This window comes from Pseudophryne corroboree, chromosome 10, assembly GCF_028390025.1.
Source record: "Pseudophryne corroboree isolate aPseCor3 chromosome 10, aPseCor3.hap2, whole genome shotgun sequence".
Taxonomy (NCBI): Eukaryota; Metazoa; Chordata; class Amphibia; order Anura; family Myobatrachidae; genus Pseudophryne; species Pseudophryne corroboree.
The window spans coordinates 319,880,445-319,907,580 of record NC_086453.1 but is presented as its reverse complement, the minus strand read 5'-3'; the positions used below and the strand labels follow the sequence as shown (position 1 = coordinate 319,907,580).

Here is a 27,136-nt window from a genome sequence, read left to right as displayed (position 1 = left end):
GTAGCCATCTCAAATCATAGCAATGTTGTATGCAAATGCATACGCCCTAGTACTCTGTTTTCCTTGCTTGCACAGTAAGGATATCTTCTGGGCTGCGCATTGCATAGTTTACCGATTATTCCGCCTAACGGGGTAGATGTATTACGCCTGGAGAAGAGATAAAGCAGTGATAAGTGCAAGGTGATAATGCAGCAGCCAATCAGCTCCAATATGTAATTTTACAGTTAGGAGCTGATTGGCTGGTGCATTATCACCTTGCACTTATCACTGCTGTATCACTTCTCCAGGTTTACTACATCTGCCCCACTGTCTATTCTCTCAACCCCAGATTTGGGCTCAATGTTTCAACAGTTTTTCTTTAGCATCGAGATTAGATTTGATTCTATATGCCTATCTTCATACTCTGCCAGGTCTGGAAAATACCTTCTCTACATTTAGGTGGTGATAAGTATATATATTAAATATATGTTATTGAATTACCAATAGCTGCAGTAGCCTTATAGGGCCAGTGGATGCCCACTGAACTATCCACTAAGGAAAGTAAAATATAAAACAAATTATGATACTGCGCTCTTAATAATGTCCTGAAATGACAGAAAAAGCATTTAAGACACTTGAAATGTGATATAATGTGAAACATTTATCAATTAGTTACCAAATACCATAACAGTAATGTCAATGCCGTCAGCTGTGTGCACCTAAATGGAGCAAAACTTGAATTGCTCCATCAGACACCATCTAGTGGCCATCACTTGCAAAAGCATTAGCCTTTTATTACATAGGATTAGCAGTATACTAAAATAATACCTAACTGATTATTTGAATAATATACTGCCAATGAATAAATGTTCCATAGTGTATCACATTTCAAGTATCTTGATTTCTTTTTCTGCCATGTCAAGACGTAATTAAGAGAGCACAGCACCCTCATTTGTTTTATAGGTCTGGAAAATAAATGGTTATTTCCGCTTCAGCTCTTTGACATATCACACAATACAGTATATGAAAGAACTTAGCATATAGATTATTTAGGTCTTCCACAAATATATAGGTATAGTAGCATTAATCTCAGTGATCAGCTGCCATGGAGATTCAGAAGCACAATGACGTACAGTACGATGATGCAATTAATTATTCTTGCAAGTGTGATCCGATAGTTTGTACAATTTATTTTTATTTTTACAACACTCTCATATTTTAAACAGGGTATATAGTGTACATGTTGTTAGAAAATGTGTAGATTTTGATCACTATATGGTGTACCTGAATTGTATTATTATTATTATTATTATTTTTTTTTTTTTATTTTTTTTTTTTATTATTATTATTATTTTTTAGTGCGTTGACTTTTGGTACTTTCTCTTCCTTCTTTTACCTTTTTGTTCTGTTGTTGGCCCCTTTGCTGACTCCTGCCTATGCAAACTCCCTTCACCTGCTGACTCCCATCCATCAGTCTTCCCGACCACAGCAGGAGTTACCTCCATTTTTTTTGTCCGGCAAAAAGAAACATTATATAGATTTATGGACTGCAAAACAAGTTTTGGCATCATAGAATAACATAGCGTATTCTGATAAAACTGTATTTATTCTCAGATAATTTACATTTAGAAATAACCAGCATAAAATAATACAGCAGTCATCTCGCACCCAGGATTGAGACAGTATAGCCTTGGGGCCTGATTCAGCGGTGCACTCCAACTGCACCCAGTACCGATGTTCACGTAGTTGAGTGATTATTTGCTGCTGCGCATGCTCAAGATATTCTAGAATAAATCTATGGTGCATGCGTGACCCAGAGTGTACGCACAAGTATACTGAGGCATATGGAAGCGCTGGTGTCAGATACGGCAAAGAAAAACCATGGGCATTCCTGGGCAATGACTGGGAGGTGGCCTGAAGTGAACCCAAAAAATCCATTGTATCGGTGTGCTCTGGGAGTCTTGCAAGCATGGGAGTACAAGTGGCTACGTTCTCAGATGTACGGCGCTTCCAGAGAGTGCGTGTTTAGACAATGCACCTGTCATAGGGCAGGTCCATGTGTTGATGGTGCGCCATACTTGCCTAATCTATGATTTTTCTGGCAGTCCCCGGTGCCCACGGAAGAGTGGCAAGATCTCCCGCATCCCACCCACTTCCTAGTGAAGCGGGCAGAATGAGAATATACAGGGAAATGCGGCACAATATGGGGGTGGAGCTAAATGGTGCAAATTTGCATTATTCAACCCCATCCCCTCCCCACAAATCACTATATTTGGGGGGCGGGGCATAAGGACAGCCGGTCCCCACTAACCCTATTGGCAAGCAGTGTCTCCTCTCTGGGCTTCTCCCGGAGTGGAGACTTAAAAAATAGACAACTATGCGGTGCAAGGATGGTGGACTGTCCGGAACCACTGCCGGCGTTACAGTGTGCAGAGATGCTGAGAGGTATATTTACTAAAGTTTTCAGAAGTGGAGATATTGCCCATAGCAACCAATCAGAATCTAGCTATTATCTTCTAGACACTGCTAGATACATAATAAGTAAAATCTGATTGATTCGTTGCTATGGGCATCATCTCCACTTCTGAAAACCCGCACTTTAGTAAATACACCCCTGAGAGTGGGTGTCTCAGTGCTTGCACATTCTGGCACATGCTAGTACACAAGGGGAAAGCTGGAATTAGCATTTGCATACTATCGCTGACGCCGCTTCGGCAACAGTTGCTACAGCCGACACAGCACCATCCACCTCTGAATCAGGCATAAGTGATTAATTCGAAGACACATCATTGTACATATTCCATTCTATGTCACTTTTAATTTTTTGTAAAAATCATTATCTTGAAGAAATAAACATGGAAAACTATTTGTGTGCATTGGCAAGCCAAAAAGGAATTGGAACTTTTTCTCTTACATAAGTACCTCGTTTCCTTGCTTAATAATTTGGTGGCTCGTCCCAGGCAGTTATATAAAGATTCTCAACATCAATTCAACTGTTTCCAACTGCTCTCAGAGATATAACATTAGCTTCCCTCTACAGATGCATTAAGGTTTGGTCTACCACTCTGGTGGTTAATGGTACAGTGCAAAGGCAAAGGTTTGGAGTATAAGCAAAGAGGTAAAATATAATACAGTATAGGCTTTTTATCCCCGAAGGGTTCAGCTGCATACGTGGTTCTGAGTCAGATGAAGATCTATAGGGGATCTGGAAATTGCGCATGCACCACAGAGTGCAGCAGCCTGCGAAATGCGCCAAACATAGCATGTGCACGCGAACAGAGACTGAAAGAGCCAATGGATCGATCCATCCACTGTCAAGTCACTCTGGGCTTAATTCATGTTTGTACGGAATGCCGATGTTCACGCAACTGAGCGATTATCGGTAGACTGTTCATGTGCTGCAGTTGTACTGCGCACCCGTTAAGGTACTTTTGCGATGACGCTCGCAAGGAGAATTTCAGCACAGAGTGATTGACAAGACTTCTCTATTTGTCTCTGGGCGGCAGATTTAATGGCGATGTTTAGCAAGTCCATAGCGTGATAAATTGCAGCTGTGTAGACATATGGGTATATACATGACTTAGGCCCTCTATACGTGAAATGGTGATTTCTGGGCTGTGACCATGAGATCACACAGAACATATCTATCTTGTGGCAGTGTTCTGGGCAAGGAAGCAGAATTCCATGCCCCTTTGTGGACCAAGATGGGACACCTGTTTCTGATGAATGCCATGATGCCAACACTAATGATGATGACAGCAGCTGCAGACATTAAACAGTGGGTGGTGCAGCCTTCTGCATGGAGATGGACAGATAGTACTGACAGACAGACAGAACGCTGCATTAGCCAATGGCAGTAAGCAGACTGCCGTGACCATGCATGAAAAAACATCCAACTCAGAATCACTCTAACCCAGAGGCGGTTAAAGAGAGGAGGGCCCCCCTGTGTAAACTCCGTGCAGGCCCCTTCTCTTCAGTGGTGCAGTATACTCTGGCTTTGTGCTAGAGTCTACTGTCCATGCACAGGTCTCCGGGAACATGGCGCCCCCACACCTTGTTCCTGGGGACATCTCTACTGTGCATGTGCACATCACCGCAACGGACATTTTCCCAGCGCAGGAGCAGCAAGTATAATTATATGGGCGCAGGGTGTACGGTGTGGGCCCTTCTGGACCCAGGGGCCAGTGTGCAGATCCATTATAGATACACCAATGCTCTCACTAAATGTGGGTTTGTGAACGTGCTTGGTTTTTGGGTCCTTCTTTATATTATAAATACTTTTGTAACATGAATGGAATGCACCGGCCATGAGTAAACCACCGGTATCTCTAATAAAGACCTTATGTTTAGTTACACATCCATCCACACACAAGTTCATTCTCAGACATAAATGAAAAGGCAAGCCCGCCTCTGGCAGTTTGCCGCCATCAGAGCGGCACTTGAAGGAGGGCAGGCTGCGACGAAGGGAAGCATGTAAGGAAAGTACAGCAGTTAAACTGGAATGGTATTGGGCCATTTGGTTTTGGCGAGCGGGCTCTTGCAAGTGAGCAGCTTCAAACATACTGCTCTTTGGGACATACATAAGGTGCCCGTGAGCCAGCCGGGGGGTAACAGAAGGTGGACTCTGGTGGCTGTCGGGGGAGGGAGTCCTGCAGGAAGAACGAGAGGGGCACGTAGCCAGGATGTAATTGATCTAGGTAGTTCTCTTCATGGGAGCAGCGGGTGTTCAGGAACTCTCGGGCTTCAGGTAATTCTGGGCAACGGTCGTCAAACATCTGCAGGGAGAAGAGCAGGTGCTTAGTACTTCTGTAATGTACATTTCTAAAAACATTAAAAAAAATAAGTTTTATGTCATCTCTACTAATAGAAATATGGATGGAGTAATTTTATTTTCATCTGAAGTGGCTATCATTAATGGCATGCTACTTGGGCCCTTGCATTCCTTTTAATAGATCATTCTATATAACGATTGAAAGGAGAAGGAACTTTTGCAGCCTAGCTCCCATAAAAGGATTTCCATCTCTGAGTAACATACTAGCTACGGTGGTGAAACTTCATCCCGGTTGCGCTGAGGCAAGATTTCATACGCATAAATACCCCTTATAGCGAGCAGGCAGTGTACGGCCCAGATCAAAACCATCCAGGACCAAAACCTGGAGCCCAAGGCTGTTGGACCCAGTATTCCATACTGGCTCCTCTCTAGTCTTGGGCTCCCTCCCCACACCTGGCTCCTAGAGGTGCACATTTCCATATGGGAGTCACGACACTGACTAGCTACCGGATTTCTTGTTTATAGCCTGGTATTCACATCATACAGGCACTTGTACTAGAGGAGAGCATGGCCATGTTCCATTGTAAATTTGGGTGACCTCTTTGAAGAAGTATCATGCCCTGAGGGGGCATGGTCACCAATCAGTGAGGTGTCGTTCTGCTTCCCTGGCAAGCCCGGAACCCAAACAGTTCCCCCACCTCCCTCTTATCATCGCTATTAATACATAGACATAGATCTCACTGAATGGATCAAGAAGAATTGAGAATCCTGTGCAGGCACTTCATTCTAATGCAATCCAACCATTTGCATGTAAATACATGAGTGCGTATGCTGACAGTGGAGACAATGAATTACATTTCCGGACTCTTTAGCAAATGATGTAATAATATTTAATGCAAGTGGGTATAAAGCCTAACTGTGTTTTGAAGGAAAAGTTATATGGAAGAATAAAGTATCCGTTTTTGAAAGGTAAGCATGCATTTGCCAATGGTCCCTGTGTTATGGTTTTTATTTATTTCTCTAACGTCCTAAGTGGATGCTGGGGACTCCGTAAGGACCATGGGGATTAGCGGCTCCGCAGGAGACTGGGCACATCTAAAGAAAGCTTTAGGACTATCTGGTGTGCACTGGCTCCTCCCCCCATGACCCTCCTCCAAGCCTCAGTTAGATTTCTGTGCCCGAACGAGAAGGGTGCACACTAGAGGCTCTCCTGAGCTTCTTAGTGAAAGTTTTAGTTTAGGTTTTTTATTTTCAGTGAGACCTGCTGGCAACAGGCTCACTGCATCGAGGGACTAAGGGGAGAAGAAGCGAACTCACCTGCGTGCAGAGTGGATTGGGCTTCTTAGGCTACTGGACATTAGCTCCAGAGGGACGATCACAGGCCCAGCCTGGATGGGTCCCAGAGCCGCGCCGCCGGCCCCCTTACAGAGCCAGAAGGCAGAAGAGGTCCGGAAAATCGGCGGCAGAAGACGTCCTGTCTTCAACAAGGTAGCGCACAGCACTGCAGCTGTGCGCCATTGCTCTCAGCACACTTCACACTCCGGTCACTGAGGGTGCAGGGCGCTGGGGGGGGAGCGCCCTGAGACACAATAATAAACACCTTGGATGGCAAAAAAATGCATCACATATAGCTCCTGGGCTATATGGATGCATTTAACCCCTGCCAAAATACATAGAAAAACGGGAGATAAGGCCGCCGACAAGGGGGCGGAGCCTATCTCCTCAGCACACTGGCGCCATTTTCCCTCACAGCTCCGTTGGAGGGAAGCTCCCTGTCTCTCCCCTGCAGTCACTACACTACAGAAAGGGTTATAAAAGAGAGGGGGGGCACTAATTACGCGCAGTATTAAATATACAGCAGCTATAAGGGGAAAAACACTTATATAAGGTTATCCCTGTATATATATAGCGCTCTGGTGTGTGCTGGCAAACTCTCCCTCTGTCTCCCCAAAGGGCTAGTGGGGTCCTGTCCTCTATCAGAGCATTCCCTGTGTGTGTGCTGTATGTCGGTACATTTTTGTCGACATGTATGAGGAGAAAAATGATGTGGAGACGGAGCAGATTGCCTGTAATAGTGATGTCACCCCCTAGGGGGTCGACACCTGAGTGGATTAACTGTTGGAAGGAATTACATGACAGTGTCAGCTCTGTATAAAAGACAGTGGTTGACATGAGACAGCCGGCTACTCAGCTTGTGCCTGTCCAGACGTCTCATAGGCCGTCAGGGGCTCTAAAGCGCCCGTTACCTCAGATGGCAGATATAGACGCCGACACGGATACTGACTCCAGTGTCGACGGTGAAGAGACAAATGTGACTTCCAGTAGGGCCACACGTTACATGATTGAGGCAATGAAAAATGTTTTTACACATTTCTGATAATACGAGTACCACCAAAAAATAAGAATTTACTTACCGATAATTCTATTTCTCATAGTCCGTAGTGGATGCTGGGGACTCCGAAAGGACCATGGGGAATAGCGGCTCCGCAGGAGACTGGGCACAAAAGTAAAAGCTTTAGGACTACCTGGTGTGCACTGGCTCCTCCCCCTATGACCCTCCTCCAAGCCTCAGTTAGGATACTGTGCCCGGACGAGCGTACACAATAAGGAAGGATTTTGAATCCCGGGTAAGACTCATACCAGCCACTCCAATCACACCGTACAACTTGTGATTTGAACCCAGTTAACAGCATGATAACAGAGGAGCCTCTGAAAAGATGGCTCACAACAATAATAACCCGATTTTTGTAACAATAACTATGTACAAGTATTGCAGACAATCCGCACTTGGGATGGGCGCCCAGCATCCACTACGGACTATGAGAAATAGAATTATCGGTAAGTAAATTCTTATTTTCTCTAACGTCCTAGTGGATGCTGGGGACTCCGAAAGGACCATGGGGATTATACCAAAGCTCCCAAACGGGCGGGAGAGTGCGGATGACTCTGCAGCACCGAATGAGAGAACTCCAGGTCCTCCTCAGCCAGGGTATCAAATTTGTAGAATTTTGCAAACGTATTTGCCCCTGACCAAGTAGCTGCTCGGCAAAGTTGTAAAGCCGAGACCCCTCGGGCAGCCGCCCAAGATGAGCCCACTTTCCGTGTGGAATGGGCTTTTACAGATTTTGGCTGTGGCAGGCCTGCCACAGAATGTGCAAGCTGAATTGTACTACAAATCCAACGAGCAATCGTCTGCTTAGAAGCAGGGGCACCCAGCTTGTTGGGTGCATACAGGATAAACAGCGAGTCAGATTTTCTGACTCCAGCCGTCCTGGAAACATATATTTTCAGGGCCCTGACTACGTCCAGCAACTTGGAATCCTCCAAGTCCCTAGTAGCCGCAGGCACCACAATAGGCTGGTTTAAGTGAAATGCTGAAACCACCTTAGGGAGAAATTGAGGACGAGTCCTCAATTCTGCCCTGTCCGTATGAAAAATTAGGTAAGGGCTTTTATAGGATAAAACCGCCAATTCTGATACACGCCTGGCTGAAGCCAGGGCTAACAGCATTACCACTTTCCATGTGAGATATTTTAAATCCACAGTGGTGAGTGGTTCAAACCAATGTGATTTTAGGAATCCCAAAACTACATTGAGATCCCAAGGTGCCACTGGAGGCACAAAAGGAGGCTGTATATGCAGTACTCCCTTGACAAACGTCTGAACTTCTGGAACTGAAGCTAGTTCTTTTTGGAAGAATATCAACAGGGCCGAAATTTGAACCTTAATGGACCCTAATTTGAGGCCCATAGACAGTCCTGTTTGCAGGAAATGCAGGAATCGACCCAGTTGAAATTCCTCTGTAGGGGCCTTCCTGGCCTCACACCACGCAACATATTTACGCCAAATACTGTGATAATGTTGCACAGTTACATCCTTCCTGGCTTTGATCGGGGTAGGGATAACTTCATCCGGAATGCATTTTTCCTTCAGGATCCGGCGTTCAACCGCCATGCCGTCAAACGCAGCCGTGGAAAGTCTTGGAACAGACATGGTCCCTGCTGGACACACAAACTGCAACAAGGCGCTTAATTGAATTTAATTAATATATCATCAATTAATTATTCTCAAGCTGCAATACAGAGCTACTGACTTGGGGTCTTCAAGTCAGAATAATTAGCACAGGTGGTCCCTGTGCTGATTCCCAAAGCTGCTTTACCAATTAGCTCTCTGCGCTATTTATTATGGTATGGCTGATGTTCAAATGATCAAACTACAAATTTTACTATATTTCATATGTTTTAATACACATAAAAATTAGACCGGTCTAAAATATCATAAACAATGTAAAACAATAATAATCAGTATTATCAAAAATACTATAGACTTAACACAAGGAGGTGGAGCCAAGCTACTATATGCCCAGTTCTCGTAATGGACAAATAGTTTCAACTATACTTCAGTCCGCATATTAAACTTATTAAAATGCACATTCATTTATTTCTGTAACCCATGTAGGGATATGAGTTCCTTAAGTGCTTTTTAAAGATGAACAATGTTCCATATTCAACTGCTCGTCAGCAAAGACAGAAATAAAGCATGAAAATGCGCTCCTGGACGGAGCCTTACGTGTAATAACCGTCCGTGCTGTGTATCGCAAATTGAAGCCCCCAAAGGTCTGTGTCGCGGTCCCGGTTTCAGGGGATCAAGGAGCAGGTCCTTTCTTAGAGGTAGAGGCCACGGGTCTTCCGTGAGCATCTCTTGAATTTCCGGGTACCAAGTCCTTCTTGGCCAATCCGGAGCCACGAGTATAGTCTTTACACCTCTCCTTCTTATGATTCTCAGTACCTTGGGTATGAGAGGCAGAGGAGGGAACACATATACTGATTGGTACACCCACGGTGTTACCAGAGCGTCCACAGCTATTGCCTGAGGGTCCCTTGACCTGGCGCAATATCTGTCCAGTTTTTTGTTGAGGCGGGACGCCATCATGTCCACCTTTGGTTTTTCCCAACGGTTCACAATCATGTGGAAGACTTCTGGGTGAAGTCCCCACTCCCCCGGGTGAAGATCGTGTCTGCTGAGGAAGTCTGCCTCCCAGTTGTCCACTCCCGGAATGAACACTGCTGACAGTGCTATCACATGATTTTCCGCCCAGCGAAGAATCCTTGCAACTTCCGTCATTGCCCTCCTGCTTCTTGTGCCGCCCTGTCTGTTTACGTGGGCGACTGCCGTGATGTTGTCCGACTGGATCAACACCGGCTGACCCTGAAGCAGAGGCCTTGCCTGACTTAGGGCATTGTAAATGGCCCTTAGTTCCAGGATATTTATGTGAAGTGACGTTTCCATGCTTGACCACAAGCCCTGGAAAAAATTTTCCCTGTGTGACTGCTCCCCAGCCTCTCAGGCTGGCATCCGTGGTCACCAGGACCCAATCCTGAATGCCAAATCTGCGGCCCTCTAGGAGATGAGCACTCTGTAACCACCACAGGAGAGACACCCTTGTCCTTGGAGACAGGGTTATCCGCTGATGCATTTGAAGATGCGATCCGGACCATTTGTCCAGCAGATCCCACTGAAAAGTTCTTGCGTGGAATCTGCCGAATGGAATCGCTTCGTAAGAAGCCACCATCTTTCCCAGGACCCTTGTGCATTGATGCACTGACACTTGGCCTGGTCTTAGGAGGTTCCTGACTAGGTCGGAAAACTCCCTGGCTTTCTCCTCCGGGAGAAACACCTTTTTCTGTACTGTGTCCAGAATCATCCCTAGGAACAGCAGACGTGTCGTCGGAATCAGCTGCGATTTTGGAATATTTAGAATCCATCCGTGCTGTCGTAGTACTACTTGAGATAGTGCTACTCCGACCTCTAACTGTTCTCTGGACCTTGCCCTTATCAGGAGATCGTCCAAGTAAGGGATAATTAAGACGCCTTTTCTTCGAAGAAGAATCATCATTTCGGCCATTACCTTGGTAAAGACCCGGGGTGCCGTGGACAATCCAAACGGCAGCGTCTGAAACTGATAGTGACAGTTCTGTACCACAAACCTGAGGTACCCTTGGTGAGAAGGGCAATTTGGGACATGGAGGTAAGCATCCTTGATGTCCAGAGACACCATATAGTCCCCTTCTTCCAGGTTCGCTATCACTGCTCTGAGTGACTCCATCTTGAACTTGAACCTTTTTATGTAAGTGTTCAAGGATTTCAGATTTAAAATGGGTCTCACCGAGCCGTCCGGCTTCGGTACCACAAACAGCGTGGAATAATACCCCTTTCCCTGTTGTAGGAGGGGTACCTTGATTATCACCTGCTGGGAATACAGCTTGTGAATGGCTTCCAATACCGCCTCCCTGTCGGGGGGAGACGTTGGTAAAGCAGACTTCAGGAACCGGCGAGGGGGAGACGTCTCGAATTCCAATTTGTACCCCTGAGATACTACCTGCAGGATCCAGGGGTCCACTTGCGAGTGAGCCCACTGCGCGCTGAAATTCTTGAGACGGGCCCCCACCGTGCCTGAGTCCGCTTGTAAGGCCCCAGCGTCATGCTGAGGACTTGGCAGAAGCGGGGGAGGGCTTCTGTTCGTGGGAAGAGGCTGTCTGCTGCAGTCTTTTTCCCCTTCCTCTGCCCCGGGGCAGATATGAGTGGCCTTTTGCCCGCTTGCCCTTATGGGGACGAAAGGACTGAGCCTGAAAAGACGGTATCTTTTTCTGCTGAGAGGTGACCTGGGGTAAAAAGGTGGATTTCCCAGCCGTTGCCGTGGCCACCAGGTCCGATAGACCGACCCCAAATAACTCCTCCCCTTTATACGGCAATACTTCCATATGCCGTTTGGAATCCGCATCACCTGACCACTGTCGCGTCCATAACCCTCTTCTGGCAGAAATGGACATCGCACTTACTCTTGATGCCAGAGTGCAAATATCCCTCTGTGCATCTCGCATATATAGAAATGCATCCTTTAAATGCTCTATAGTCAATAATATATTGTCCCTGTCCAGGGTATCAATATTTTCAGTCAGGGAATCCGACCAAGCCACCCCAGCACTGCACATCCAGGCTGAGGCGATTGCTGGTCGCAGTATAATACCAGTATGTGTGTATATACTTTTTAGGATATTTTCCAGCTTCCTATCAGCTGGTTCCTTGAGGGCGGCCGTATCAGGAGACGGTAACGCCACTTGTTTTGATAAGCGTGTGAGCGCCTTATCTACCCTAGGGGGTGTTTCCCAACGTGCCCTAACCTCTGGCGGGAAAGGGTATAATGCCAATAATTTTTTAGAAATTAGCAGTTTTTTATCGGGGGAAACCCACGCTTCATCACACACCTCATTTAATTCATCTGATTCAGGAAAAACTACGGGTAGTTTTTTCACACCCCACATAATACCCTTTTTTGTGGTACTTGTAGTATCAGAAATGTTCAAAACCTCCTTCATTGCCGTGATCATGTAACGTGTGGCCCTACTGGAAAATACGTTTGTTTCCTCACCGTCGACACTGGAGTCAGTGTCCGTGTCAGTGTCTGTATCGACCTGAGGTAACGGGCGTTTTAGAGCCCCTGACGGTGTTTGAGACGCCTGTATAGGTATTAACTGATTTGCCGGCTGTCTCATGTCGTCAACAGTCTTTTGTAAAGTGCTGACACTATCACGTAATTCTTTCCATAAGACCATCCAGTCAGGTGTCGACTCCCTAGGGGGTGACATCACTAACACAGGCAATTGCTCCGCCTCCACACCATTTTCCTCCTCATACATGTCGACACAACGTACCGACACACAGCACACACACAGGGAATGCTCTGACAGAGGACAGGACCCCACTAGCCCTTTGGGGAGACAGAGGGAGAGTTTGCCAGCACACACCAGAGCGCTATATATATATATAGGGATAACCTTATAAAAGTGTTTTTCCCTGATATAGCTGCAATATATATTTATCTGCCAAATTAGTGCCCCCCCTCTCTTGTTTTACCCTGTTTCTGTAGTTCAGGACTGCAGGGGAGAGTCAGGGAGCCTTCCTCCAACGGAGCTGTGAGGAAAAAATGGCGCCAGTGTGCTGAGGAGATAGGCTCCGCCCCCTTTTCGGCGGCCTTTCTCCCGCTTTTTTATGGAAAAATTGGCAGGGGTTAAATGCATCCATATAGCCCAGGAGCTATATGTGATGTATTTTTTGCCAAAAAAGGTGTTTTTATTGCGTCTCAGGGCGCCCCCCCCCAGCGCCCTGCACCCTCAGTGACCGGAGTGTGAAGTGTGCTGAGAGCAATGGCGCACAGCTGCGGTGCTGTGCGCTACCTTATTGAAGACAGGACGTCTTCTGCCGCCGATTTTCCGGACCTCTTCAGTCTTCTGGCTCTGTAAGGGGGACGGCGGCGCGGCTCTGGGACCCATCCATGGCTGGGCCTGTGATCGTCCCTCTGGAGCTAATGTCCAGTAGCCTAAGAAGCCCAATCCACTCTGCACGCAGGTGGATTCGCTTCTTCTCCCCTTAGTCCCTCGGTGCAGTGAGCCTGTTGCCAGCAGGTCTCACTGAAAATAAAAAACCTAAAGCTAAACTTTTTTCTAAGCAGCTCAGGAGAGCCACCTAGACTGCACCCTTCTTGTTCGGGCACAAAAATCTAACTAAGGCTTGGAGGAGGGTCATAGGGGGAGGAGCCAGTGCACACCAGGTAGTCCTAAAGCTTTTAGTTTTGTGCCCAGTCTCCTGCGGAGCCGCTATTCCCCATGGTCCTTTCGGAGTCCCCAGCATCCACTAGGACGTTAGAGAAAGGGGTATTATGTTCGGTGAGGAAAAACTACCTGTAGTTTTCCTGAATCTGAGAAATTAAATGAGGTGTGTGATGATGCGTGGTTTTCCCCCGATAACAACTGATAATTTCTAAAATGTTATTGGCATTATATCCTTTCCCGCCAAGGGTGGATAAAGCGCTCACACGCTTGTAAGGGCTCTACCCTCTCCTGAGATGGCCGCCCTTAAGGATCCTGCTGATAGAAAGCAGGAGGGTATCCTAAAATGTATTTACACACATACTGGTGTTATACTGCGACCAGCAATCGCCTCAACCTGGATGTGCAGTGCTGGGTTGGCGTGGTCGGATTCCCTGACTGAAAATATTGATACCCTAGATAGGGACAGTATATTTTTGCCTATAGGGCATTTAAAAGATGCATTTCTATATATGCGTGATGCACAGCGGAATATTTGCCGACGGGCATCAAGTCTAAGTGCGTTGTCCATTTCTACCAGTAGAGGGTTATGGACACGTCAGTGGTCAGGTGATGCGTATTCCAAACGGCATTTGGAAGTATTGCCTTATTAAAGGGAGGAGTTATTTGGGGTCGGTCTTTCAGACCTGGTGGCCACGGCAACAGCTGGGAAATCCACGTTTGTACCCCAGGTCGCCTCTCAACATGAGAAGACGCCGTATTATCAGGCGCAGTCTTTTCGTGGACAAGCGGGCGAAAGATTCCTCATTTCTGCCCCGTGACAGAGGGAGAGGAAAAAGGCTGCAGATATCAGCCAGTTCCCAGGAACAGAAACCCTCTCCCGCCTCTGCCAAGCCCTCAGTATGACGCTGGGGCTTTACAAGCAGAATCAGGCACGGTGGGGGGCCTGTCTCAATGAATTTCAGCGCGCAGTGGGCTCACTCGCAAGTAGACCCCTGGATCCTTCAGGTGATATCTCAGGGGTACAAATTAGAATTCGAGACGTCTCCCCCTCGCCGTTTCCTAAAGTCGGCTTTACCGATGTCTCCTTCTGACAGGGAGACTGTTTTGGAAGCCATTCACAAGCTGTATTCCCAGCAGGTGATAACAAGGTACCCCTCCTGCAACAGAGAACGGGGTATTATTCCACACCGTTGTGGTACCGAAGCCGGACGGCTCGGTGAGACCGATTCTAAATCTAAAATCTTTGAACACTTACATACAGAGGTTCAAATTCAAGATTGAGTCACTCAGAGCAGTGATTGCGAACCTGGAAGAAGGGGACTACATGATGTCTCGGGACATCAAGGATGCTTACCTTCATGTCAAAATTTACCCTTCTCATCAAGGGTACCTCAGGTTTATGGTACAGAACTGTCACTATCAGTTCAGACGCTGCCATATGGATGGTCCACGGCACCCCGGGTCTTTACCAAGGTAATGGCCGAAATTATGATATTCCTTCGAGGGAAGGGAATTTTAGTTATCCTTTACTTGGACGATTCCCTGATAAGGGTAAGATCCAGGGAACAGTTGGAGGTCGGTGTAGCACTATTTCAGGTAGTGTTGCGGCAGCACGATTGGATTCTCAATATTCCAAAATCGCAGCTGGTTCCGACGACTTGTCTTCTGTTCCTAGGGATGATCCTGGACACAGTCCAGAAAAAGGCTTTTCTCCCGGAGGAGAAAGCCAGGGAGTTATCCGAGCTAGTCAGGAACCTCCTAAAACCGAGCCAAGTCTCAGTGCATCAATGCACAAGGGTTCTGGGTAAAATGGTGGCTTCCTACGAAGCAATCCCATTCGGCAGATTCCACGCAAGAACTTTCCAGTGGGACCTGCTGGACAAATGGTCCGGGTCGCATCTTCAGATGCATCAGCGGATAACCCTGTCACCAAGGACAAGGGTGTCCCTCCTGTGGTGGTTGCAGAGTGCTCATCTTCTAGAGGGCCGCAGATTCGGCATTCAGGACTGGGTCCTGGTGACCACGGATGCCAGCCTGCGAGGCTGGGGAGCAGTCACACAGGGAAGGTATATCCAGGGCTTATGGTCAAGTCTGGAGACATCACTTCACATAAATATCCTGAAGCTAAGGGCCATTTACAATGCTCTAAGCTTAGCAAGACCTTTGCTTCAAGGTCAGCCGGTGTTGATCCAGTCGGACAACATCACGGCAGTCACCCACGTAAACAGACAGGGTGGCACAAGAAGCAGGAGGGCAATGGCAGAAGCTGCAAGGATTCTTCGCTGGGCGGAAAATCATGTGATAGCACTGTCAGCAGTATTCATTCCGGGAGTGGACAACTGGGAAGCAGACTTCCTCAGCACAACCTCCACCCGGGAGAGTGGGGACTTCACCCAGAAGTCTTCCACATGATTATAAACCGTTGGGAAAAACTCGACAGGTATTGCGCCAGGTCAGGGGACCCTCAGGCAATAGCTGTAGACGTTCTGGTAACACCGTGGGTGTACCAGTCAGTGTATGTGTTCCCTCCTCTGCCTCTCATACCCAAGGTACTGAGATTGATAAGATGGAGAGGAGTAAGCACTATATTCGTGGCTCCGGATTGGCCAAGAAGGACTTGGTAACCGGAACTTCAAGAGATGCTCACGGAGGATCCGTGGCCTCTACCTCTAAGAAGGGACCTGCTCCAGCAAGGACCCTGTCTGTTCCAAGACTTACCGCAGCTGCGTTTGACGGCATGGCGGTTGAACGTCGGATCCTGAAAAGGCATTCCGGATGAAGTCATCCCTATCCTGATCAAAGCCAGGAAGGATGTAACCGCAAAACATTATCACCGCATGTGGCGAAAATATGTTGCGTGGTGCGAGGCCAGTAAGGCCCGACGGAGGAAATTCAACTGGGTCGTTTCCTACATTTCCTGCAAACAGGAGTGTCTATGGGCCTGAAATTGGGGTCCATTAAGGTTCAAATTTCGGCCCTGTCAATTTTCTTCCAAAAAGAACTAGCTTCAGTCCCTGAAGTTCAGACGTTTGTAAAAAGGGTACTGCATATACAGCCTCCTTTTGTGCCTTCAGTGGCACTTTGGGATCTCAATGTAGTTTTTGGGTTCCAAAAGTCACATTGGTTTGAACCACTTAAATCTGTGGAGTTAAAATATCTCACATGGAAAGTGGTCATGCTGTTGGCCCTGGCCTGGGCCAGGCGCGTGTCAGAATTGGCGGCTTTATCCTGTAAAAGCCCTTATCTGATTTTCCATTCGGACAGGGCGGAATTGAGGACTCGTCCTCAGTTTCTCCCTAAGGTGGTTTCAGCGTTTCACCTGAACCAACCTATTGTGGTGCCTGCGGCTACTAGGGACTTGGAGGACTCCAAGTTGCTAGACGTTGTCAGGGCCCTGAAAATATATGTTTCCAGGACGGCTGGAGTCAGGAAAACTGACTCGCTGTTTATCCTGTATGCACCCAACATGCTGGGTGCTCCTGCTTCTAAGCAGACTATTGCTAGTTGGATTTGTAGTACAATTCAGCTTGCACATTCGGTGGCAGGCCTGCCACAGCCAAAAATCTGTAAATGCCCACTCCACAAGGAAGGTGGGCTCATCTTGGGCGGCTGCCCGAGGGGTCTCGGCTTTACAACTTTGCAGAGCAGCTACTTGGTCAGGAGCAAATACGTTTGTAAAATTCTACAAAATTGATACCCTGGCTGAGGAGGACCTGGAGTTCTCTCATTTGGTGCTGCAGAGTCATCCGCACTCTCCCGCCCGTTTGGGAGCTTTGGTATAATCCCCATGGTCCTTACGGAGTCCCCAGCATCCACTTAGGACGTTAGAGAAAATAAGAATTTACTTACCGATAATTCTATTTCTCGTAGTCCGTAGTGGATGCTGGGCGCCCATCCCAAGTGCGGATTGTCTGCAATACTGGTACATAGTTATTGTTACCAAAAAATCGGGTTATTGCTGTAGTGAGCCATCTTTTCAAGAGGCTCCTCTGTTATCATGCTGTTAACTGGGTTCAGATCACAAGTTGTACGGTGTGATTGGTGTGGCTGGTATGAGTCTTACCCGGGATTCAAGATCCTTGCTTATTGTGTACGCTCGTCCGGGCACAGTATCCTAACTGAGGCTTGGAGGAGGGTCATGGGGGGAGGAGCCAGTGCACACCAGATAGTCCTAAAGCTTTCTTTAGATGTGCCCAGTCTCCTGCGGAGCCGCTAATCCCCATGGTCCTTACGGAGTCCCCAGCATCCACTACGGACTACGAGAAATAGAATTATCGGTAAGTAAATTCTTATTTTTTGTTGGCATCACTTTGTGTTAGACATCTCTTAGGCAGAGGTGATGACTGTGCGACGTGCTGCTTTCTGTTCTGCCTTGGCAAGTCAGCACTTTCATTTTGTCAGTCACTGTGTTAAGTCACCCTTACCAGATGATATATACAACTATTCTCTGTATGTAATTCACCTACAGAACTGGAGTCGTCGCATACTGGTACTCATTGATGCGACTCAGAACACTACTGTCCTTGCTACGTACTGTAAGTTACATAGGGGGTGATTCAGATCTGACCGCAGCAGCAAGTTTGTTAGCTAAAGGGAAAAACCATGGCCCTCATTCCGAGTTGTTCGCTCGTTATTTTTTTTCGCTACGGAGCGATTAGTCGCAAACTGCGCAATGTTCGCAGTGCGCCTGCGCCAAGTAAATTTGCACAAAAGTTTGGTATTTTACTCACGGCCTAACAAGGTTTTTTCATCGTTCTGCTGATCGTAGTGTGATTGACAGGAAGTGGGTGTTTCTGGGCGGAAACTGACCGTTTTCTGGGAGTGTATGGAAAAACGCAGGCGTGTCAGGGAAAAACGCAGGAGTATCTGGAGAAACGGGGGAGTGGCTGGGCGAACGCTGTGTGTGTTTGTGACGTCAAACCAGGAAGGAAACTGACTGAACTGATCGCACTGTAGGAGTAAGTCTCGAGCTACTCAGAAACTGCTAAGAAATTTCTATTCGCAATTCTATTAATCTTTCGTTCACAATTCTGCGAAGCTAAGATACACTCCCAGAGGGCGGCGGCTTAGCGTGTGCAATGCTGCTAAAAGCAGCTAGCGAGCGAACAAATCGGAATGAGGGCCCATGTTCACTGCAGCGGGGGCATATGTAACATGTGCAGAGTGTTCGATTTGGGTGGGTTATATTGTTTCTGTGCAGGGTAAAACAGGATTTTGATACCTACCGGTAAATCCTTTTCTCCTAGTCCGTAGAGGATGCTGGGGTCCACTTCATGACCATGGGGGGTATAGACGGTTCCGCAGGAGCCATGGGCACTCTTAAGACTTTTCAATGGGTGTGAACTGGCTCCTCCCTCTATGCCCCTCCTCCAGACCTCAGTTATAGGAACTGTGCCCAGGGAGACGGACATTTCGAGGAAAGGATTTACTTTAATACTAACGGTGAGATACATACCAGCTCACACCTCAACCATGCCGCACAACATGGCATTCAACATAACACACGCCAACAGGCATGAACCAATTACAGCAAACATGCTGAAACTAATATAACACAACTTGTGTAACTTTAATAAACAAAACTGCAGGTAAAGTACGCACTGGGACGGGCGCCCAGCATCCTCTACGGACTAGGAGAAAAGGATTTACAGGTAGGTTATCAAAATCCTATTTTCTCATACGTCCTAGAGGATGCTGGGGATGACATCAAGACCATGGGGTCTATACCAAAGCTCCAGTACGGGCAGGAGAGTGCGGATGACCCTGCAGCACCGATTGACCAAACTTTAGGTCCTCATCGGCCAAGGTGTCAAACTTGTAGAACTTAGCAAATGTGTTTGACCCTGACCAAGTAGCTGCTCGGCAAAGTTGTAATGCCGAGACCCCCCGGGCAGCCGCCCAGGATGAGCCCACCTTCCTAGTAGAGTGGGCCTTTACCGACGTCGGTAACGGCAATCCAGCCGTAGTATGAGCTTGCTGAATCGTATTCCTAATCCAACGTGCAATAGTCTGCTTGGAAGCAGGACAGAAAATCTTGTTGTGATCATACAGGACAAACAGAGCCTCTGTTTTCCGTATACGAGCTGTTCTAGCAACATAGATTTTCAAAGCTCTAACCACATCTAGAGACTTTGAATCAGTGAATGTGTCAGTAACTACTGGCACCACAATAGGTTGGTTTATGTGGAAAGATGAAACCACCTTTGGAAGAAAATGTTGACGAGTTCTCAACTCTGCCCTATCTTCATGGAAGATCAGGTAAGGGCTCTTGTGAGACAAGACAACCGCCGTGCAGATGCAAATGCCAAAAGCATCACCACTTTCCAAGTGAGAAACTTCAACTCCATCTCTTGTAGAGGCTCAAACCAATCCGATTGAGGAAACTGCAACACCACATTAAGGTCCCATGGTGCCACTGGAGGCACAAATGGAGGCTGGATGTACAGAACCCCTTTCACGAAGGTCTGAACCTCTGGAAGAGAGTCCAATTGTTTTTGGAAGAACACTGACAGGGCCGAAATCTGGATCTTGATTGACCCCAATCGGAGGCCCGCCTCCACACCAGCCTGCAAAAAATTGAGAAAACGTCCCAACTGAAACTCTTCCGTAGGAGCCTTCTTGGATTCACACCAAGACACACATTCTCCCCAAATACGGTGGTAATGTTTCGACGTTACTCATTTCCTGGCCTGAACAAGGGTGGGGATGACTTCCTTGGGAATACACTTACAGGCTAGGATCCAGCGATCAACAGCCATGCCGTCAAACGCAGCCACGGTAAGTCTTGATACACGCATGGCCCCTGCTGCAGCAGGTCCTCGTGAAGAGGAAGAGGCCGAGGATCTTCTATGAGCAACTCCTGAAGATCTGGGTACCAAGCCCTCCTTGGCCAGTCTGGGGCAATGAAGATTGCTCGTACTCTTGTTCTCCTTATGATCCTGAGCACCTTTGGGATCAGCGGAAGTGGAGGGAAGACATACACCGACCGAAACACCCACTGGGCCACTAGCTCATCCACTGCTATTGCTTGAGGGTCTCTCGACCTGGAACAATATTTCCGAAGCTTCTTGTTGAGACGAGATGCAATCATGTCTACTTGAGGAACTCCCCAAAGACTTGTCACCTCTGCGATGACTTCTTGGTGGAAGCCGCACTCTCCTGGATGGAGATCGTGTCTGCTGAGGAAGTCTGCTTCCCAGCTGTCCACTCCCGGAATGAAAATTGCCGACAGAGCCTTTACATGTCTTTCTGCCCAGAGGATGATCTTCGTCACCTCTGCCATTGCCGCTCTGTCTCTCGTTCCGCCCTGCCTGTTTATGTACGCGACTGCTGTTACATTGTCCGACTGGATCTGCACAGAATGATCTTGAAGATGTACCGCTTGTTGAAGGCCGTTGTAAATGGCTCTCAATTCCAGCACGTTTATGTGAAGGCAGGCTTCCTGACTTGACCATTTTCCTTGGAAGCTTTCCCCCTGAGCGACAGCTCCCCAGCCTCGGAGACTTCCATCCGTGGTTACCAGGACCCAGTCCTGAATTCTGAACCTGCGTCCCTCTAGTAGGTGAGAACTGTGTAGCCACCACAGGAGCGAAATCCTGGCTTTTGACGACAGGATTATCTTCCGGTGCATGTGTAGGTGGGATCCCGACCACTTGTCCAACAGGTCCCACTGGAACACCCTGGCATGGAACCTGCCAAACTGTATGGCCTCGTAGGCCGCCACCATCTTCCCCAACAAACGAATGCACCGATGGATCGACACACTCGATGGTTTCAATATCTGTTTTACCATTTTCTGGATTTCCAGAGCCTTTTCCACCGGAAGAAATAGTCTCTGAACTTCTGTGTCCAGAATCATCCCAAGAAAAGACAATCTTGTCATCGGTTCCAACTGTGACTTTGGATAATTTATGATCCAACCGTGTTGTTGGAGTACTGACAGGGAGAGTGTGATGTTTTGTAACAACTGCGCCCTGGATCTCGCCTTTATCAGGAGATCATCTAGATAAGGAATTATATTGACTCCTTTTTGACGCAGGAGAACCATCATCTCCGCCATCACCTTGGTGAATACCCTCGGCGCCGTGGAGAGACCGAAAGGTAACGTCTGGAATTGGTAATGACAATCCTGAACCACAAATCTCAGATAAGCCTGGTGAGGAGGATAAATGGGAACATGCAGGTAAGCATCTTTTATGTCTACAGACACCATGTAGTCCCCCTCCTCCAGACTGGAAATCACTACCCTCAGTGATTCCATTTTGAACTTGAATCGTTTCAAGTAGAGATTCTGATTTTTCAGGTTTAGGATCAGTCTGAACGAGCCGTCCAGCTTCGGAACTACAAAAAGGCTTGAATAAAACCCCTCCCCTTTTTGTGACAAAGGTACAAGGACTATGACCTGATCCTGACATAATTTTTGGATTGCCGCTGTTACTGCTTCCCTTTCTGGAAAAGAAGCTGGCAAGGTCGATTTGAAAAATCGGCATGGGGGAACGTCTTGAAGCAACACCCAGGGATCCAGGCCAGACAGAATCCAACCTTGGCTGAACAGTTTGAGACGTGCCCCCACCCGAGCGGCCTCCCGCATAGGAGCCCCAGCTTCATGCTGAAGATTTGGCAGAAGTAGGGGTAAGACTTCTGCTCCTGGGAACCTGAAGCTGCTGTGGACTTCTTTCCCTTTCCCCTTCCCCTACCCGCAAAGAGGGGGAACCTCTTGCTTTTTTTGTATTTATTGGGCCGAAAGGACTGCATGTGCGGGTGATATGTCTTTTTTGCCGGTGCAGGCGCAGAGGGCAAAAATGTTGACTTACCTGCGGTAGCCGTCGAGACTAACGCATCCAGTCCATCGCCAAATAAGGCCTCACCTTTATATGGGAGAGCCTCCATATTTCTTTTGGAATCTGCATCCGCGTTCCACTGGCGAATCCACAACGCCCACCGAGCCGATGCTGCCATGGTAGCGGCTTGTGAACTCAAGAGTCCAATATCTTTCATCGCTTCTAGCATGTATGCGGCAGCGTCTTTGATATTCCCTAACTTAAGGAGTATCTCATCTTTATCAATCGTGTCAATTTCTGATGACACGCTATCTGACCATTTTTCAATAGCGCGACTCACCCACCCGCAAGCAATTGTGGGCCTGAGCTGGTACCATTGGCAACATAAATGGATTTCAATGTAGTTTCCATCTTTCGGTCTGCCGGCTCTTTTAATGAAGCCGTGCCAGGTGCAGGGAGAATTACATTCTTTGTCAACCTGGACAGTGCACTGTCTAACACAGGGGGTGACTCCCATTTTTTCCTGTCCTCCACCGGGAAAGGATAAGCTATCTGAATTCTCTTGGGAATACGAAATTTCTTTTCGGGATTCAACCACATCCTTTCAAAGAGTGTATTAAGCTCGTGGGAAGGAGGGAAAGTGACCTTAGATTTATTTTCTTTATAGAAATAAGCCTTCTCCTGAGGTACAGGAGTGGCTTCCGTGACTTCCAAAACTTCCCTTATAGCCACAATCATATATTGTATATTTTTTGCCAATTTATGATCTATTTCTCTGGAGTCATTATCGTCGACACAAGAATCAGTGTCCGTGTCAGTATCAGTATACACAATATTCGCAAATGGTCTCTTATGTGACCCAGAGGGGTCGCCTGTGGATGGAAGATCAGAGCCCTGAAAAATCACATCCTCCACAGATTTTCTCCAGCACTCAGCATGAGATTCAGACTTATGTAATCTCCTATTGATATGATTTATACTATCACGTATTTCTTTCACCCATGCAGGCTCTTGGTGTGTCGGCAGAGCCACCACATTACACTTCTGTTTCCCTAAAATGGTTTCCTCCGGGGAGGAACTCCCTGCCTCTGACATGTCTTACACACGTATACAACACACACACAGACACACTGGGACTTATAGGGGACAGACCCACAGTAAAATCTGTCAGAGGGACACAGTTTAGGAGCAGCCAGTTCACAACCCCAGCGCCAGTATCTAATGCCTGTGAACACAGAATGCCCACTGACATGCAGCGATTTATACACAGTAAAACACACTTGTAAAGCACCAAATTTGCTTGTGCCCCCTCCTGTTTTGCACCCTGATACTTGTAGTCAGAAGTGAAGGAGGACCAGCGATGTCTCTGCAGCCTGAGGAGAGAGAAAATGGCACTGAGCAGTGTGCTGGCTGCCTGAGGAAGAAGCTCCGCCCTTTTTACCTCAGAAACTTTTCATAATATTTATACTGGTGGGGGTAGGGCTGTGCCTGGGCATCTTATGCCCCCTTTTTGCCAGTTTATAGAGGTGTTTTTGCTGCCCAGGGCACCCCTCCCCCACGCCCTGCACCCTGCAGCAGCAATGGCGCACTGCGCTCCCGCCAGTCGCGCTGTACCTCAGCCGTCACTTACTTGATAGAAGATCTGTCTTCTTCTACTCACCTGTCTTCTGACTTCTGGCTCTGTGAGGGGGGTGACGGCGTGCTGTGGGAGTGAGCATCTAGACACGGCTAGCGTTCAGTACCCTTCAGGAGCTAATGGTGTCCTGTCAGCCAGAAGCAGAGCCATGAAACTCTTCAGGAAGTTGGTTCCTACTTCTGCCCCCTCAGTCCCACGAAGCAGGGACACTGTTGCCAGCAGATCTCCCTGAAAATAAAAAACCTAACATAAGTCTTTTCAGTGAAGCTCAGTAGAGCTCCTCTGGAGTGCATCCAGTCTGCCTGGGCACATTTCTAAAACTGAGGTCTGGAGGAGGGGCATAGAGGGAGGAGCCAGTTCACACCCATTGAAAAGTCTTAAGAGTGCCCTTGGCTCCTGCGGAACCGTCTATACCCCCCATGGTAATGAAGTGGACCCCAGCATCCTCTAGGACGTATGAGAAATACTGGCTGCTTTATTTTTATTCTGCAATTTAGATTTCAGTTTGAACACACCCCACCCAAATCCAGAGGCGTAGCGAGGGCGGCGCCGGTGGAGCTCATGCTCCAGATGCCTGCCTCTGGTAAGGGCGCTGTAGTTCCGCCAGCAGCTAAAACTGTGCTGCCAGCGGCATGTCACACAGTGCTTGGTGGCTGTGCTGCTGGAGGAGGAGGGATAGATGCTCTCCCTCGCGCCACCAGCACAATAAAGTTGTTGTTTTTTTCTGGGCACAGCGCACAACGGTATGGCATCCGTGCGCTGTGACTGAAGACCAGGAGGAGCCGCAGTGACCAGGAGCTCAGCAGCTCAGCACTGATCCTGGATGAGGACAGGAGAGGTAAGAGACACAGGGAAGAGAGGAGGCCTTGGGAAGACACGGGAAGGGGGGGGGTGGGGGATTGCAGCCAGCCAGCCATATGGAGACAAGAGGGGGAGGCAGCCATAAAGAGACACAGGGGTTGGGGATTGCAGCCAGCCAGCCATATGGAGACAAGTGGGGGAGGCAGCCATGAAAAGACACAGGATAAAGGCATCCAGGGGAGACACAGGGGAGGGGGGGGGACAAGACACAGGGGGGAGAGGCAGCCATGGGGAGACACAGGGGGAGAGGCAGATATTGGAAGACACAGGGGGAGAGGCAGATATGGGGAGACACAGGGGGAGAGGCAGGTATGAGGAGACACAGGGGGAGAGGCAGATATGGGGAGACACAGGGGGAGAGGCAGATATGGGGAGACACAGGGGGAGAGGCAGCCATGGGAAGACACAGGTGGAGAGGCAGATATGGGGAGACACAGGGGGAGAGGCAGATATAGGGAGACACAGGGGGAGAGGCAGATATAGGATGACACAGGGGGAGAGGCAGATATAGGGAGACACGGGGAGAGAGGCAGATATGGGGAGACACAGGGGGAGAGGCAGATATAGGGAGACACAGGGAGAGAGGCAGATATGGGGAGACACAGGGGGACAGGGGGAGAGGCAGCCATGGGGAGACACAGGGGGGAGAGGCAGCCATGGGGAGACAGGGGGAGAGGCAGCCATGGGGAGACACAGGGGGAGAGGCAGATATGGGGAGACACAGGGGGAGAGGCAGATATAGGGAGACACAGGGGGTGAGGCAGAAATGGGGAGACACAGGAGGAGAGGCAGATATGGGGAGACACATGGGGAGAGGCAGATATGGGGAGACACAGGGGGAGAGGCAGATATAGGGAGACACAGGGGGAGAGGCAGCTATGGGGAGACACAGGGGAGGGGGGGGCAAGACACAGGGGGGAGAGGCAGCCATGGGCAGACACAGGGGGAGAGGCAGCCATGGGGAGACACAGGGGGAGAGGCAGATATAGGGAGACACAGGGGGAGAGGCAGATATGGGGAGACATGGGGAGCGGCAGATATGGGGAGACACAGGGGGAGAGGCAGATATGGGGAGACACAAGGGGAGAGGCAGTCATGGGGAGACACAGGGGGAGAGGCAGCCATGGGGAGACACAAGGGGAGAGGCAGTCATGGGGAGACACAGGGGGAGAGGCAGATATGGGGAGACACGGGGAGAGGCAGATATGGGGAGACAGGGGGAGAGGCAGATATGGGGAGACACAGGGGGAGAGGCAGCCATGGGGAGACACAGAGGGAGAGGCAGCCATGGGGAGACACAGGGGGAGAGGCAGATATGGGGAGACACATGGAGAAAGGCAGCCATGGGGAGACACAGGGGGAGAGGCAGTCATGGGGAGACACAGTGGGAGAGGCAGATATTGGGAGACACAGGGGGAGAGGCAGATATGGGGAGACACAGGGGGAGAGGCAGATATGGGGAGACACAGGGGGGAGAGGCAGCTATGGGGAGACACAGGGGGAGAGGCAGATATTGGGAGACACAGGGGGAGAGGCAGATATGGGGAGACACAGGGGGAGAGGCAGATATGGGGAGACACAGGGGGAGAGGCAGCTATGGGGAGACACAGGGGGAGAGGCAGATATGGGGAGACACAGGGGGAGAGGCAGATATGGGGAGACACAGGGGGAGAGGCAGATATGGGGAGACACAGGGGGAGAGGCAGTCATGGGGAGACACAGGGGGAGAGGCAGCTATGGGTAGACACAGGGGGAGAGGCAGTCATGGGGAGACACAGGGGGAAAGGCAGCCATGGGGAGACACAGGGGGAGAGGCAGTCATGGGGAGACACAGGGGGAGAGGCAGATATTGGGAGACACAGGGGGAGAGGCAGATATGGGGAGACACAGGGGGAGAGGCAGATATGGGGAGACACAGGGGGGAGAGGCAGCTATGGGGAGACACAGGGGGAGAGGCAGATATTGGGAGACACAGGGGGAAAGGCAGATATGGGGAGACACAGGGGGAGAGGCAGATATGGGGAGACAGGGGGAGAGGCAGCTATGCGGAGACACAGGGGGAGAGGCAGATATTGGGAGACACAGGGGGAGAGGCAGATATGGGGAGACACAGGGGGAGAGGCAGATATGGGGAGACACAGGGGGAGAGGCAGTCATGGGGAGACACAGTGGGAGAGGCAGATATGGGTAGACACAGGGGGAAAGGCAGTCATGGGGAGACACAGGGGGAAAGGCAGCCATGGGGAGACACAGGGGGAGAGGCAGTCATGGGGAGACACAGGGGGAGAGGCAGATATTGGGAGACACAGGGGGAGAGGCAGATATGGGGAGACACAGGGGGAGAGGCAGATATGGGGAGACACAGGGGGAGAGGCAGATATGGGGAGACACAGGGGGAGAGGCAGCTATGGGGAGACAGGGGGAGAGGCAGGTATTGGGAGATACAGGGGGAGAGGCAGATATTGGGAGACACAGGGGGAGAGGCAGATATGGGGAGACA

General features: G+C 49.0%; 1 protein-coding gene and 1 long non-coding RNA gene across 5 annotated transcripts in view; one reads left to right on the top strand and one right to left on the bottom strand.

The window, feature by feature from the left end:
* The window catches only part of LOC134966624 (uncharacterized), a 355,275-nt gene that overhangs the window by 154,652 nt on the left and 173,487 nt on the right, over window positions 1-27,136 (top strand). The gene's annotated exons all lie outside the window — the stretch shown is intronic.
* NECTIN1 (nectin cell adhesion molecule 1) overlaps window positions 1,201-27,136 on the bottom strand; it is a 383,707-nt gene continuing 357,771 nt past the window's right edge. For 2 of the 4 annotated variants that reach the window (XM_063943510.1, XM_063943513.1), the window contains one exon: window positions 1,201-4,754. In XM_063943510.1, coding sequence (XP_063799580.1) covers window positions 4,533-4,754 — 222 coding nt within the window. In that variant the 3' untranslated portion in view covers window positions 1,201-4,532. The remainder of the gene's footprint in view (window positions 4,755-27,136) is intronic. The other 2 variants (XM_063943514.1, XM_063943512.1) reach the window with 2 other exon arrangements.